Source organism: Protopterus annectens, chromosome 9.part0 (assembly GCF_019279795.1).
Source record: "Protopterus annectens isolate FY-2018-M chromosome 9.part0, PAN1.0, whole genome shotgun sequence".
NCBI classification, from domain to species: Eukaryota; Metazoa; Chordata; order Ceratodontiformes; family Protopteridae; genus Protopterus; species Protopterus annectens.
In genome coordinates, this window is record NC_056743.1 from 574,189,406 (window position 1) to 574,205,391 (window position 15,986).

The 15,986-nt window shown below is 37.1% G+C and overlaps 1 protein-coding gene across 1 annotated transcript in view; it reads right to left on the reverse strand.

Moving 5' to 3' along the window:
• Positions 1–4,410: 4,410 nt before the first annotated feature.
• The window catches only part of LOC122811335 (alpha-1A adrenergic receptor-like), a 341,058-nt gene continuing 329,482 nt past the window's right edge, over positions 4,411–15,986 (reverse strand). Inside the window, exon 3 of the mRNA XM_044083106.1 lies at positions 4,411–8,629. Within this exon, the coding sequence (XP_043939041.1) occupies positions 8,112–8,629 (518 nt within the window). The 3' untranslated portion in view covers positions 4,411–8,111. The remainder of the gene's footprint in view (positions 8,630–15,986) is intronic.

Below are 15,986 nucleotides of genomic sequence, written 5' to 3' on the forward strand. Positions count from 1 at the left end.
ACTCAGTTTGGATTTGCCAAAGGAAGATCATGCCTGTTAAACCTGGTGGACTTCTTCAAGACAGTCACCAAGGCCCTGGATGAGGGGAGATCTGTGCCTACAGCCTACCTAGACTTAGCCAAGGCTTTTGACACTATCCCCCACTCAGGCATCATTGAAAAACTCACCCAGCTAGATATCAACCCTTATATCTTTAGATGGGTCGCTAACTGGCTCACTGATAGAACCCATATAGTCAAAATAGGGGAATCCACCTCCAACAGCAGACCTGTAACCAGTGGTGTTCCACAGGGAGCAGTCCTGGGACCTCTACTATTTGGAATCTATTTATCTGAAGTACAATAAAAAAAACTAAGGGTTTGTGGCTGAAAAGTTTGCTAATGACTGCAAACTTGGAGCTGTCATAGAATCTCCAAATGATGTAATCATCCTACAAGAGGGTCTTACACAAACAAATGATTGGTGCCAAAGTCATGGCCTTAAACTCAATGCAAAAAAATGTATTATCAAACCTTTTGGTAAGAGTGATGTTCCTGCTAACTACTGCATCAATAGCAACACCCTCAGTGATCAGAGACCTGGGGACACTGGTTGACAGCAACCTTACATTTGATCACTATGTCTCTACAGTGGTAAGAAGGGCATTCTAGATTGCTCATCTCATTAGTAAGGCCATTGCCTCCAGAAAAAAAGAAGTTATAACCTCCCTGTACTCTTCCCTTATCAGGCCAATAATCCAGTACAAATCCCTTTTTAGTATGTACCTTTTCATGCAGCAGTTGGAGAGACCACAGAGGTCCCTCACAAGGAAAATTCAAGTTCATCAGCAAATGTCTATGTGGGTCATCTGAAATCACTGTCACTTTATTCTGTTTCATAGTGACTACTCAGAGGTGACCTCTGCTTTGCATATAAGGCAATCACTGACCCTGCTTTATTGGAAACATTGGATATCGGCATGTGAAATGGTACATGGCTCACTCGCTCTAAAGACCTTAACCTGGTATGTGACATTAATAGAACTTGTTGGAGGGACAGATTTGTCTCCCAGAGGTTACCACACCTTTGGAACAGACTCCCACTTTATGTCAAACAGACCACCTCATTGGCCCTCTTCAAACGCAATATGGATGATTGGATGGGTAACCATAAATTTACCATGGGGGTTCCATCTGTGTCCCTCTTGGACAGGGACAATAGGTGCTGATCATGGAAATAAAGGTAGAACTTGGCTATGCTTGTAAGGGCCCTACTGGCAGTAGCCTATTAACTTCTTATGATTCTATAAAAATCTATAAATACCATATCAGTGGTTCCTACAATATCCTAGGATGCATCTTAAATAACATGAAGCATGTTATAGCCACACCCCTAACAACACTGTTTAATCATAGTCTCCATGCAGGTTTAATACCAAGTGAATGCAGAACAGCTACAGTCATTCCCCTGCAAAAGGAAGGACCTTTCACTGACCCAATTAATTACAGACTCATAGGTCTGACCAGACTTATATGCAAAAATGGAAAAACTTATCATGGAGCTAATCAGTCAGGACATAGGGAACCTGCAAACCCTGGACTCCATATCAGTACAATGTCGTAAACTTTACCTGTCACACCAACAAGTGCGGTAATGTTGATAACGTCAGCGTCAACATTAATGACATTACCCATCTTACCTTGATGTCCGGAGATGTCCTACACATGTTTTGCAGGGGAAGCCCCCATGCACCCTCCACATCTCTTGCAAATTATATATTCCAACTCTGAGATCACATGACAGTGATAAAAAGGGTAATTTTCCAAATCCTCACTGTAGTGCGATCCAGTTGTAAACAGTGACACTCAAAACCATGAATGCAAGCTACATCTCAATGTTCTGGAGGCAACATAAATTCAACTCGGTACTTTAAACTTTTGCACCTATACCTTCGACCATATGACGAACGACAAGGTAAGTTTCACACATTTGATAGTTAACCTATAAACATATATCTATATCTGTGTATCTACATAGCTATGTATATATAGGTAGATAAATAGCTATGGAATGCATTCAGAATGCTAAAGATTTAGAATACTGACTTCAGAAAGACTGACACCCCAAAAATGTCAAAATGAAAAGCCATGAAAATAAAAATAAAGAAAACATGCTCTTTGTATGGGGCCAACTATCCTGCACCCCCACCCCTGCCAGCTATATATAACAATTCCAAGACTGCAACCCAGTGGGGAAAGGGCAAAAAAAAACAGTGCCTGCTTTACAGCAATCTCAGGCAACTGTAACAAAAAGCTGCTTGATATTTTTGTGTTTCTATTTTTCAGGTCTGTCTGCTTGATATTTTGTGTTTCGATTTTTCAGGTCTGTCTTTTCATAATCAATATTCAGAATGTATTGTGTACAAACAATGCTCTGTGGGTACATTTCCAAGTACAAACTCTTCAAAATGATGCCTGGGTTGTTTTATTAATAGATTAAAAAGTGTATTTTTATCCATTTCCAATGCACTACATTATATTTGCCTTTTGAAAAAATGTATTTCTAGTATAAATCATTTACTATCTCTCTGTATTCAAATTTCATTTTTTAAAATTCAGGTATCATTTTTTTCTGTTTTGTTCTTTAATAATTTCACTAAGGTATTTAGAATTTTTGGAAATTCTTTCACGTTTTCTTATCTATTTCTGGTAGTATTTTCCAAATACGCTCTTCTCTTTGGAATTCTTTGCCCTTAGGAATTGTTACATTTCTCTCACTTACCACTCTTCAGAAAATAATCCTGCAGACTCCTCTCTGAAACTTTCATTGAGCTTCCATTCCATTGTACCAGGTTATTCTGTACCCTCCTTTCCTCTTTTATTACATTTAAGTCTTTTCATTAAATATATATTTAATTTTATTTTTGTTGATTCTGTCTGTATCATAATTTCACATAGCTTGTCTACTCAAACTGCTCCCATTACTGTATACCTCAACAAATGTTTTTGCACATTCCTTGTATTGTACTATTTTACTTATACCTTGGTATATGTACTGTCTCCTGGATTTGGATTTATACTATTTGGTCATTTGGAGTCATTATATATATATATATATATATATATATATATATATATATATATATATATATATATATATATATTAGAAGATCAAACACTCATATAAGTGAACCACTCAGGATCAAGCTGGGGAGATTGAAAACCTGGAATATCATATGGGAAGAGGGCTTTTAATGTGCAGGATCCTTGCACAGTGGAGATTGGGGTACATCTCCTTTCCCCTTTGTGGTGTGATCTCATTGTTGATATATATTATTAGCAGTGGGTTTGGGGAATGCAGGGGGCTTTTTTTCCTGCAAAAATCATGTGCTTTTTGTCTGTTTCCAGTTCCATTTGAGGTGCATATTTTTGATCTTTCTGGCTCAATCTTGTGTGGTTTGCTCATTTGTATGTTTGAACTTCTAATATAGATCCATATAACTACCTAACACACACACACACACACACACACATATATATATATATATATATATATATATATATATATATATATATATATATACACACATACACATATATATAGGATTACATGCGTATAAAATGGACTATATAATATTCGCATGCATGCACAGACATATGCACACATATAAACAGGTAATGTTTAAGGCATAGTACACTGGGTTGTTAATAATATGCAGATATTCTCCTTTGTAAATGCTGAAGATATCAGCATATTAGCCTCGTCCTTTAAAAACTATGCTGTTTGAATGATGCAGTTGCAGAAACATGAATGCTACTCCCCCCCCTCGAATATGCCAATGAGCAAATATTTGCCAAATCAAATGGAAAATGCTGGTGTTGCACTGAGAAACACTGCAGATAAAAGTAAATCTGCAAGTCGCAGTCAACACTAAATCTACATGGAGAAAATATAAAGAATGTCTCTCTCTCTTGGCCCACATTATTTGCAGAATCTGTGACTTTATGTGTTATCTATAAACAACCTGAGCTTCAGAATGAAAATTGAATAAACCAATATTTCTGTGATGCAGTTCTTAAAGGAAATTTGAGTCAGGATAGCAAAGGACCACACACAGACTTCACCCATAGTGTTTTTGGTGCTTTATCTTTGCTAGTGTCAGTAAAAACAGCACTGTGCTGCAGTCATTCATTCTATTGTGAAATATAAAATGCAGTTCATTGAGAATGAGCAGAAGCTTATTGGAATTTTCATTATATTCTGACTCATTGGTGACTGCAACTTCCTCTTATCAATCAAAACATTCTTGTATCTTTTCAGAAGCAAATATAAGCTTCATGTTCATACAATGGATAAACCTATGTCCATCTCTTCTCCACACTCATACTATATAAAGAGCTGTAAACTGTATTCTATAAAATGTTACTCACTTACATTGTTATAAGAAGGAGCCAGACTATTTCTGCCACTGAAGGCCAAAGTGCATCACTATAAAAATAAAATAACATGGGTTGTACATGCTACAGTAATGAGTACCCAGGATAACCATGTACTGACTTCAGCAAGCTGCATTTGTGTTTATTCTTATGTAGCAAGTGATAGAAATTAACTTAAAACAGAGCTTTCTGAGAAAACTATTGTGAAATATAGTTTTCGAACATCTCAGTAGTCTATGTGTTCTCTTAGTGAAGCAGAAAAAGACAGTGCTCCTTCCTGATGCTTTTAATTAACTTACTACATTGCAAAAATTGGTACCAGACTGATCCTGCAGATGCCCAAACTAGCAGTGGTTGTTACTGCAAAAACATACATAGACGAACTGCAGAATATTACAAGGTTTAAACTATAACAGCATGAAACTTGTAAGCCTATTCATTGGTCAGCATACCCTCCAGTACTGCTTTATTGTTTGCAGGCATTATTATTTTAATTTGGCCATTTTGCCTGCATTTGTGACACTGATTTGACTATTGCAAAGGCAACTTGTAGCATTATAAATGCATTAGCTCTATACTGTGTAATGTAATATTACTACACCAAATTTCATAGCTGTACTAAGTCCTGAAATGAATTCCATTTAAGAAGAATTTTGACATAGTTCAAATTCTATGCATTTACTTATCATTCTATATGCTATATAGAGGTGAACTTGCAAAGCAATTAATGTAGAAAATGTTTAAAACACTTCATGTAGGAAATGACACATTTAGGATTTAGTGCAAGTCTTGAACAACAGAGGGACCTCATTTAATAGCAGTGCATTTTATCAATGAATGTGATAGCTTTTATTGGAAAAGTGCACACACTACTAAACTTGCATTCAACATAGTGCAAGTCTTTGTTTCCTTTCTTTTCTTTAACTGCTTGTACGTTCTATAATTTGTAGATGCTGGCTATTTTTCCCAACACAGTAGGTGTACATTGAACTTGAGTCATTTTATGCAGTTTTAAAACTGGCTATGAAGGAGATATATTCTCAGATGGAAATAATGAATTTACACACATACCGATGCATAGACATATGCAACAATTTTTGACAGGCCCTGTTGTTCAAACATTGATGGAGATATGTATGATAAAGTGTGCAAAATACTCACTGTTACACTATGAGCTGCTGAAATGAAGCATGTACCAGTGTTATATTCCTGTGTCATCAATACGGCTATATAATTAAAACAAAACAACTATGAAGGTACCACTGTTTTTGAAAACAATTTTCATTTCTTCTTATTACTATATTTTTTCTTGTAATTTGCACATCAGATTTTGGTCTCACATTAGTAGGATGCATCCTGCAAATGTCATGAAACCGCATTCATTATACACGTCACTTAGCCATAAGGTCATTTTCTCTTGTCTTTATAACCTCTATGATAGAGCTTGTGACACTACCAAGTTACAACCGAGTATATAATAACATGTTCAAAAAACATACCCTTGAAATGTCCAGAAATTCAATTCATAGTTATGATAGTAATGCAATTTATTTTTAGTGAACTGCGTAAACACAACCATCAATAGGGGTGGGAACAATTTTAGGAATTCATAACATGGCAGGACTCCATTTGCCATAGTTTGTATAAAGGAAAGCAGCAGCTGTACTGAGAGGTGCATTATTACACATTTTCTTTGGTTAGTTTTGTAGCAAATGTACATGACAACTATTGATCCTGCCTGACTAAAGGAAGCAGTCATAGGAGAGTGAAAAAACTGTGAATAAACCCAACAAACTGCAAACCATGCATCTGGATATTGCATTAAAATCTTAAAACAGGTTTGTGAAAGCTGGACTTCAGCTAGCTGGATAAGCAAAGGTCTAACTGCTGTAACACCTTAGTGTACCCAGTCTGTTGCTTTCAAATAAGTAAGATATGTTATTCTGTTTCACAATATTCAAACTCTCCAAAACAGAATAAATAAAATTATTGCAAAATCAGCAAACAAATTCATACAAAGTTCCTGCACGACAGTGTTTTTTTGTAATAATTAGTAGTTTTCTCAGGTCTTACCATTTTCAGCATGCTAATTATCTTTTATAGTATGTGTCGATCAGCCATTGTACTGATGCAACTTTGGCTGTGATTGCTCTTGAAGATTTTATCTGCTAGTACGATTAAGGCATAGTATATGCTAGACTAGCCTTGTAGCATATTTAATATAATCTAAAAACACATTTCAGGAAATGTATTCTTGTTGATAATACATTGTCATTAAGATCACATAAAGCAATTGCTACTGTATAATGCCATTTAATCAAAACTGTACCAAAGAAATGTAACAGCAATGCATGATACTTTAAGTAAGAAATGCCTTTAAATGTTGTTGGCTCAAACAGAAAGTCATGTACAAACTTGCTGTCTACATATTTATTTATTTGAGCCTGTCATTCTCTTGAACCCTGCAGCTTCAGAATGAAGTTGACAATCACATTTCTTATATAATCTGGCATTGTTCTTTGTTGCTATAGTTGGAGGACAGCATGTACAAGCATTGTGGCCTGCCTAATCCAACCACATCACTCCTGCAATATTCATACTGTTTTTGTTAGAAGGAACTTTAATAATCCCTCTGCCCTATATTTCCCCAGTTGTTTAAACCTAATGATCTAAGACACCATCAAGATATAACCAAACATTATTCCTTTCTGTGACTGGTGCCCATATTTAATTATTTGATTTCATTCATTACGTAAACAGATATAACATTTCTTTTAAGGTGACTTTGAGAAAATAATATAGCAAAATGAATATGGCTAGTGGTACCAGAAATTAATTTTTGCAGAAAAAGTATAATTATTTGGTAACAGATATTGTGCTAATTCATACAATTCCATTCAAACATTTTTTTCATTCATGCATACTTTATCATCTGATCTTAGTACAGGTCATGCAATATTTTCAGATGTGCAACATCTCTATGAAGTTCATTTTTTTAGACTGTAAAAATACAAAGGTGAGCATGACATGCTATGTCCTCCTTTGAGAATTGCAGGTAGTTCAGAAGATTCTGTTTTAAAGATGCATCAGAAAAATGCATTTATTTATTAAATCAGCTCCCTTCTGACACTGCACTACACAGGCTGATCCCCCTGGCTTTTGCACCCACCCAATCCCAAATCATTTACTGGGTGGATCTCCCAGCTCCAAAGGAAATCAACTTTTATAGGTTTTAACTTTTAGCCAGAGAGAGAGACAACCATGAATCTAAAGAAGACTTGAGGATGTGGAGATAGGCACCGTTATTTATACATCAGATGTACAAAGTCCCGATCTGTTTGAGTGGCCATTGAGATGATTTCAAGATATTGTTCCCCCTCTGTAAACTGAAGATGACCTGTGTGGCTCCTGGCCCCCACTAAAGGGTTTACAGGCATCAGATTTCCCAAACCTGCCCCCCTGGATAGAAGAGCTAGCCAGTGGCTAATTCATCTTATCCCACTGGCCAATCCTACCAACAGCTTGAAACCATTCCTGAACTTGGATCGCCTGTGGCACAGACAGAATACCTGCCTGTGTGACATGGGGCCAGCTGAGAATCTATCAAATTTATGTTATCTTCCAAAGCTGGTCCCTTGAGTCCTAAATACTTCCATGGTAACTAAAGAAGCGAGTACATTAAAGGGAAAGAACTTGCTATACAGCATCACCACTGTCACTTAGGGAAAGAGTGTGGATTTTAATAGTTGGCACAGGAGGCTTTTCATGGTGGTTGCCTGCAGGACTGATGCAGCAGCAAGCCCGTAACAATGTCTTGCTTGTTACTTTTGCAGACAAACAGTTTGATTTACCCTTAGGGATGACTCGCTTTATGGGAACAGTGTGTGCAGATGAAACAAGTTTCCATTCACATACCCCGTCAGGTCTGCAAATTCTGTAAAAACTGTTGCCTGCACCTGCAGGGACATACACAATATCTTTCTGCTCTTCGGGACCTTGACTCGGAGAAGTCGAGAAGCTATGACTAGAGGAATGCTTGCTTGGTGGGTGTTTCCGATGGGTGCACTGTACCTTCAGAATATTCTGGAATGCCTTTTTAAACTCATGACTTGAGCAAGGGTAAATAATGGGGTTTATGCAGCTGTTGAAGTATCCAAGCCAGAATGTAATTTTAAAAACTGTGTCCGATGGTTTGATTGCAGGGAAGATGGAACCTGAAACATGAAAAAGCACTATGTCATTCAGTTAGCCCTGGAGGCAGAATGGTGAATAGACAAAGAGAGTATGAATGTTCAGTATCATTAGCAGATAAAATGTCTATAATGCTTTTATGTTTTATAGATCATTTAGCAGGTAATGTTTTATGAGGAGAAAGTGTCCCATGAAGATAATGTCCCTGTGTCAATGCAGCATAAGTACAACTGGAAATGCTTTTTAATGACTTAAAACCTTCCTAAGCAGCATGAATTATACACAAGGTCATGCTTCACGCTCAGTGGCTTAAGGCTTAAAAGGTCACACATTCCCCTGTGTCAGGCAAAGAAAGCATTAATGCATATAGTACGCATAAGGATTGCATCGTGGTAGCATTTTCCAGATTCTGTCGATGTGGCTATTCTAACAACATTTATGAATGCTTGTTCCAAGTTCCTTACTCACTACTAAAGAAGAAAATGTACAATTTCATGCACATGGCAATCTGCCAATGGAAAAAAGTTTATAGTTATTTAAAGAGCAATTCAGGCATTCAAAAACACTTTCAAAACAATATTTAAACATGCCTGAGCATATATTCTCCATATTTACCCAATTTCAGTGGTCCTTTTTCAGAGAGTAATAATGTTATGTTATAATACATCAGCAATATAAGGTTCCAGGCTACAAGACCACTTAAAAAAAAAAGTAAAGACAGAAGTTAAGTTTCTTACCTGGATTCAGAAAGTGTGCAAGATGAAGAAGTAGGAATCAAACACTGGCCACAGATTCAATCTAGCTCATTTTCACCTTGTTTTGCTGGCACTCATGGTATATGAACCATCCGAACTATCCTTATGCCTGCCTTAAAATATTTCAGCCCTCAATTACCTTCTGTGTGACCTTGAGCCAGTCAGGGCTTTGGGGCAACTAGGTATTTTGGGTTAGGCTCCTGAATGGTTCCCTGGACTACAAGCCTAATAATTACCTATGAAGGACACACATGCCAGGTATAAACATGTCTTTCTAGGATATTAAACAAGGAAGCTTTACTACAAGCAGAGTCAAATTAGTTACAAAATGTGTGTGTTCACATACAAGTCAGAGGAGTCACAGAGAGAGAGAACATATTAGTAGAAAACAGTTATCTGTTCACCTATGGCACCCTTCTGTAGTCATTTAGGGGTATTTCAGTGGTGTCCTGCATATTAAGCAAAGATAGTTTTTTTAGGGTTTTTAAAGATATGAGACAACAGTATAGTAATACTAGTTATAAAACTATGGGTAGTTTGATAGGGTTTTTAAAGATGTGGAAGGGTAGTGATAGCAATATTAATTATGAAGATATGATTCATGCTGAGGAGTAGAATATAAACTTAGTTTAATGAGTAAGAACACATTTCAAAGATGATGGAGATTTCATCAGTTTTATGTTGGTAGGAGTTCCCTATGCCTCATGTGACATCGGAAGGTTAGAAACATGCAGCTGTTTCAAAGGTCTGATTTTGTGAGAATGGATGAAAGAGAAGTTAGCAAAAAAGTTGTAGGAAGGAAAATTTTTCTGCCGTGAGGATTAGAAGGACATTTAGTCTTAGACATTATTTTAATCATTCCATTATGAAAGTCTGAATGACAATGAGTTGATGAACCACATCACCAAACACAAAAACTGTAATCGGCCCTGGATGTGGAGAGTAAGCCTCCCATCCCACAAACGTATGTATTCCATCTCTGTAGTCGTTAATGCATGAAGATGGAAGGAATCTCCCAAAGCAAAGGAATCCCTGCCAGGGCATACAGAGAGACTGCATTGGCAGTAATTTCAGTGGAAAAGGCATTGGCATTTTGATTCTCAGCATCTTGAGTACCTGAAACTCAGGGAATGGGAACTTCTTGACCTGTAGAAAAGCCGAGTACTAGTGGAAGATATATGTGGCAGGATACTTTAGGTCATGCTTGGACAGAGTGCTGACTTGTTATGATCAAAGGCCTACCGGTAAGGACTGCTACAGTTTAGGTACATATATTTAGAATATTGCATGCCAATGTTTGGTGCATTGGGAACACTGAATAAACAGCCAGAAAAGAATTGCATTGATCTTGACAGGTGGTACCAACTGCCGATGTAGCCAATGCTGGATAACTTTAGAGTGCAGCATTCATGGAACAATGCTACTAATATAAATTCTGATTCTTTTCCAATTCAGGTCATAGACGTTTGAGAAGGTTAGTGTACAGGTGAGTGTGCTAAAGTAAATTAATCAGTGTCTGATGCTGCTGTAAGACGTGAGTTTTTGAACTAAGAAGGAGGAAATTTCAGTCACAACAATGGAGATAGTAATCTGGAAATCAGTAGCATGAAGGTCGTTATACTGTATTCTGGTCTTGACTTCTTGTTTTCTTTCCTTCCACTTTCTTTGCTTTGAACTATTGTTGTACTCGTGTAACAGATTTTACTCATGACTTTCAAAATGATTTATCTATTTATATGTGCTGTTGTCTTTTCTAAAACACTGTTTATGTTTTACAATGTGTTATATTTGCATTCATTCTGCTAAATTGCTTAAAGTCGTCATTTTATTTATCTGATTTTTGTGCCCTTGTATAAGTATTATACCTATATTTTTTCCTCTCAAGGCATCCACTGTAAAGGGACAACTTATGCCCAGATGGACAATCCTTGTAAACAAATACTAACTAATAAAATAAATAAAGTTTCATGAAGAATCATTTTAGTTTGGGTAATCTGCCTGGTACATGACTGTTTTGACTTTAGATATTACAACATGCTATTAGAAAGTAAGGTGTTTATCAGTTAAACTACCTAAATCCTGAGTGTGGCTCACTGTAGAATTTGATTTTTTTCTTTTTAAGTGAGGTTTTTGTTTGCAAACTATTAAGCTACATATATATTATTTCTAGGACCAGAATAATGTGCTACTAGCAATATGGATTTTCCAGTCTGTAGTATGAAACCTGAGCAGTAAATTCTGATTTTTTTTAATTATATTTTTATTATTTTGTATTCGTTAGCCAAGGTAGAACACTGATCTGTATGGTTCTTTTTCAGACTCATTCAGGGAGGTATGTTATGTTAAGTGTCTTGCTCAGTGTCAGACAGTAAACAAATGGTGGCTGAGGAAATCAAACCCTGGACCATAGTTAGCAGTTTGCTAACAGCTCACAGCCTTAGTCCTCTGCACTAACTACAAAGAACAGAATAGAAAGCTCTCTAGAGGCAATATTTAACAGAGAGAATATCCATTCCAGTGCATAGGAGTGTGACGTCATTGTAAATAAATATACCACTAACAACTTTCCCTCCTGCATTTAAATCAATACACCCTTTTTCACACCCTTCGTAAACACTACATCTCATCTTTCTCTTTTACTAACTGCCCCCATCCACCACTCCACCCTTCTGATGCATTCCCTATACACCTAAGTTAGAGACCTTCCAGATACATTAATTTGGAACAGGTAGCCTACATAGAACTAATACTATACCATGCTTTCTAATTCATGTGATATTACTACCATACTCTTATAAAATACTAATATTTCCCCTCCTACATAACTTTATAACTAATTCTCAACTGTAATCTTCATTATCTCTCTTGAAGTTTTTACAAACATGTCAGTACTGAAATGTAAAAAGACTAAACTTCACTTTTCCCTTCTACAATATAAATCCATCTACTTCCTGCAAGAATTTAGAGCTTCCAGAACTGTATATATTAATACATACCAAAGTAAATACTTTCCTGTATGTTTTTTTTTTTTTTTGAGAACTGTCTGAAATTCACTTGTTAATATAAATGTACTGTGATGGAGCTTTTCTCCCTGGGCCTCCACTGAAAACACAGTCTGCCTAGTTGGAAATTCATGGTCAACTCTGACCAGTAAATACATAAACAAAAAAAAGTGATGTAAGCTCTGCAGGGTTTGATGGAGTCCATGTAGTATTTTTGAAGAGTGCAAATAGCTGAGGTTCAGATTTGGGTCATTGTGATCTGCCTGTGGGGGTTGCAGTTTGTTGAGAGAAACACTTGCTCCAATTTACTTGATGGGTGCTATTGGCAAGCTAGTTGTGGAACCATTATTTATTTTATTTATTTATTTACATTTGTTGACCGGGCAAGTCTAACTGGATACATGTCCATTTTTAGTAGAGGCCCGGGGAAAAAAGCTCCAAGTATAGGCAAAAATATCATCAACAATATTAATATAGCAATAACCCACACCTGGGTAAATTTAGCATTACCCACACCCAGAAGTGGGTTATTGCTATTATACCATGACATTATTTAAGAAAAGAAACTATTACTTTTCTTAAATAATGGCATAGTATAATGCCTGTTTACTGCCCTTCCGCAGATGTCTGGCATCCGCGGCAGTTCTGATGTATTGCGTGCCTGCACAGTACATCAGAGCTGTGGGCAAAAGCAACGGACATCTCCGTTGCTTATTTTAAAACTGTCTCGCTATGTTAAACTCATTTAACATAGCGAAACACTAAAAAAAAGCAATGGAGATCTTGCTTTCTCCGTTGCTTTTAAAACTACTCGCTATGTTAAATGGGTTTAACATAGCGAGACAGCTTTAAAATAAGCAACGGAGATCTCCGTTGCTTATTTTAAAGCTGTCTCGCTATGTTAAACCCATTTAACATAGCGAGACAGTGTTTTAAAAAACCGAGTTATACTAATGGAAAAAAGTCCGGGCGACCGGACCTTTTTCCATTAGTATAACTCGATTTACAACGGGCACGCTGGCCAATCAGCGTGCACGTTTTGGGGGGATCATGGTATAATATGAAATACAAAATGTTAAGCTGCATACTGTAGTGCAGATAATAACCATAACTGAGAGAAAGAGAGAATAAAAGTGTACAGAGATTATTTGGTGAGGAGAGAGCTAACATAAAATATAGAATAATATAGAATATTAGAGGGGAAATACACAATGAGTAGTCATTTCTAACACTCTAAGAATAAGGGAAAAAAGGATAGTGAAATTCTTTTTTTTTTTTTTTTTTTTTTACAGAGGAATAGATAGAGGTTAGCTTAATTGTAAGAACAGGCAGGCAACATAGTTCAGTAGTGTAGGACAGAGAAAGGTTTGAGCGATACACTACAGTAGAGAAGTGAAATAAAAGGAGAGCAGGAGTGGGTGGAGTGGATAATCAGTCAGGGTTAGCACAGGGACACAACCAGTGAGTTTTAAGATGTTCTTTGAGATGATTTTTAAAAAGATGTGTGGAGGAGAGAGAAGACAGTTCACTTGGTAGCAGGTTCCAGGCTTTTCTCACTGTGTTTGTGAAAAGTGAGTCCCCAGCTTTGTTGTTAGATTTAATAGTGGAGACTAGGAGCCTATTGACTGGGCGAAGAGTTGTAAGGTTTTTGTATGGGGTAGTCAGATTAGTGAGGATAGGGGTATTATTAGGGTGGTGAAGTATCTTTTGGGTTATAGTAAGTTGGTGACAGAGTAGCTGGTGCTGCAGTTCTAGCCATCCCAATTGTTTGAGGTTGAGACAGTGGTGGGTTCTGAAAGGTTTACCAGTGGCAAATCTGGCTATGTTACTATAGCTTGTTGCAAATTTGTTAAGGTTGTATTTAGAAAGACTGGTATAAATGGCAGAAGCATAGTACAGGGTAGAGATCAGGTGGGTCTGGGCAATAGTGGTTCTAGCTGTTGGGGTCAGAAATGGTTTAATTCTATACAGGGAACCTAGTATTTTGTTGACAGATTTTATGGTAGTGTTGATCATCATAGGTGAGGTTGTTATCTATGGTGATCCCCAGGAGACGGGTTGTAGTATCAGGGGATATGGTGGTTCCATTATTAGAGGTTATAGTGAAGTGAATTTGTGGTGATTTTTGAGTAGGTGCAAAGAGTAATAATTTAGTTTTTTTGGGGTTCAGGGGGAGAAAGTGTTGCATGAACCAATTTTCCACAGTCTGAAAAACCGATTGTGTGACGGTCTGGAGTAAAGTTGAGGTTCTAGCTGAGCATATTAAAGTTGAATCATCAGCATATTGTATGCAGGTGGCTTGAGGAATTTTGGTATTTAGTTCATTAATAAACATAGAAAAGAGAAGAGGGCCAAGGATTGAGCCTTGAGGTACTCCAATGTTTACAGGGAGGGGAGTTGAGAGCTTATTATTGCAAAGGACTGCTTGCTGTCGATTGTTTAAATAAGGTTTAAACCATAGTAATGCCTGTGTGTCTAGTGAATGGGCTTGTAGTATCTCAAGGAGCAAACAATGGTTGACCATATCAAAGGCTTTTGAAAGGTCGATAAATAGAGTGGAAGAAAGAGAGTTATTGTTACGATTTTTGTTTATACAGTCAGAAAAGGATAGCAGGGCAGTTGTAGTGCTGTGGAATGGTCTAAAGCCATGTTGGCAGTTAGCAAGTAAGTTGTTGCAGAGGAGGTGATCAAGAAGTTGTTGGTGAATACATTTTTCCATTATTTTAGCTATTGGATAGAGTAGGGCGATTGGTCTGAAGTTGGAAATATCAGTTGATGTCCCACCTTTATGTAGTGGGATGATATGAGAGACCTTCCATATAAAAGGGATTTTACTTTCTGAGATAGTTCTATTTATAAGTATGGAAATAGGGTAGGCGATGGCTTTGGCTGCAATTTGCAGGTATTCTGCTGGTAGACTGTCAGCAGCACTCTAAACTCTAAAGGTAAAAGCTATCAGCATTGAAGACTGGGGTGGGGCTAGATAAAGAACTGCAATGAATGTACTCTGACCTAGTATCTTTGGAATGGGTTGTTCACACTGCAACAGTATATTCAGCACTTCTACAGGCATGCTGTGTGTCTGTTTAGCAGGCTAAAGTTTTAACTTTCCTTTATTTTTTTGTGTATGTTACATTCTTGTAATTTGCTTAGTAGGCAGATATGGGATGTTAGTCTGCAAGTGATATCTATGGTTGATCTGACATTGTGTCTACATACTCCATTTGTAGAATCCAAGCCATGATTTAGTTTTGTCAGTACCAATGTAGTTTATGATCCAAGTGTCAGACTGTCAATGACTTGAGCAGATATTTGAGGGAACTAATATGAGTAATTCCTCATTCTGAAGAAGATATCTGGGTGATTTTATGAAAAGGACTGTACACTTCTGAGTAGGCCAAAGGCAATGGAAATTATATTGTCAGTGGTTCTAATGACAACATCTTTACCTTCAAAGCTGGGAAGATCCGAAGGCTGTGGGTTCTGTTCTAACACTGGTTCTTTGGATTTATTTTCCAGTATTGATACAGTAGTGACGCAGAAGTGGAGTGTTATACATCTGGGATGCTGCACTTTGGCCACATTTGCTTGAATTGATGGGGACCTAGGTGAATGTAAAGGAT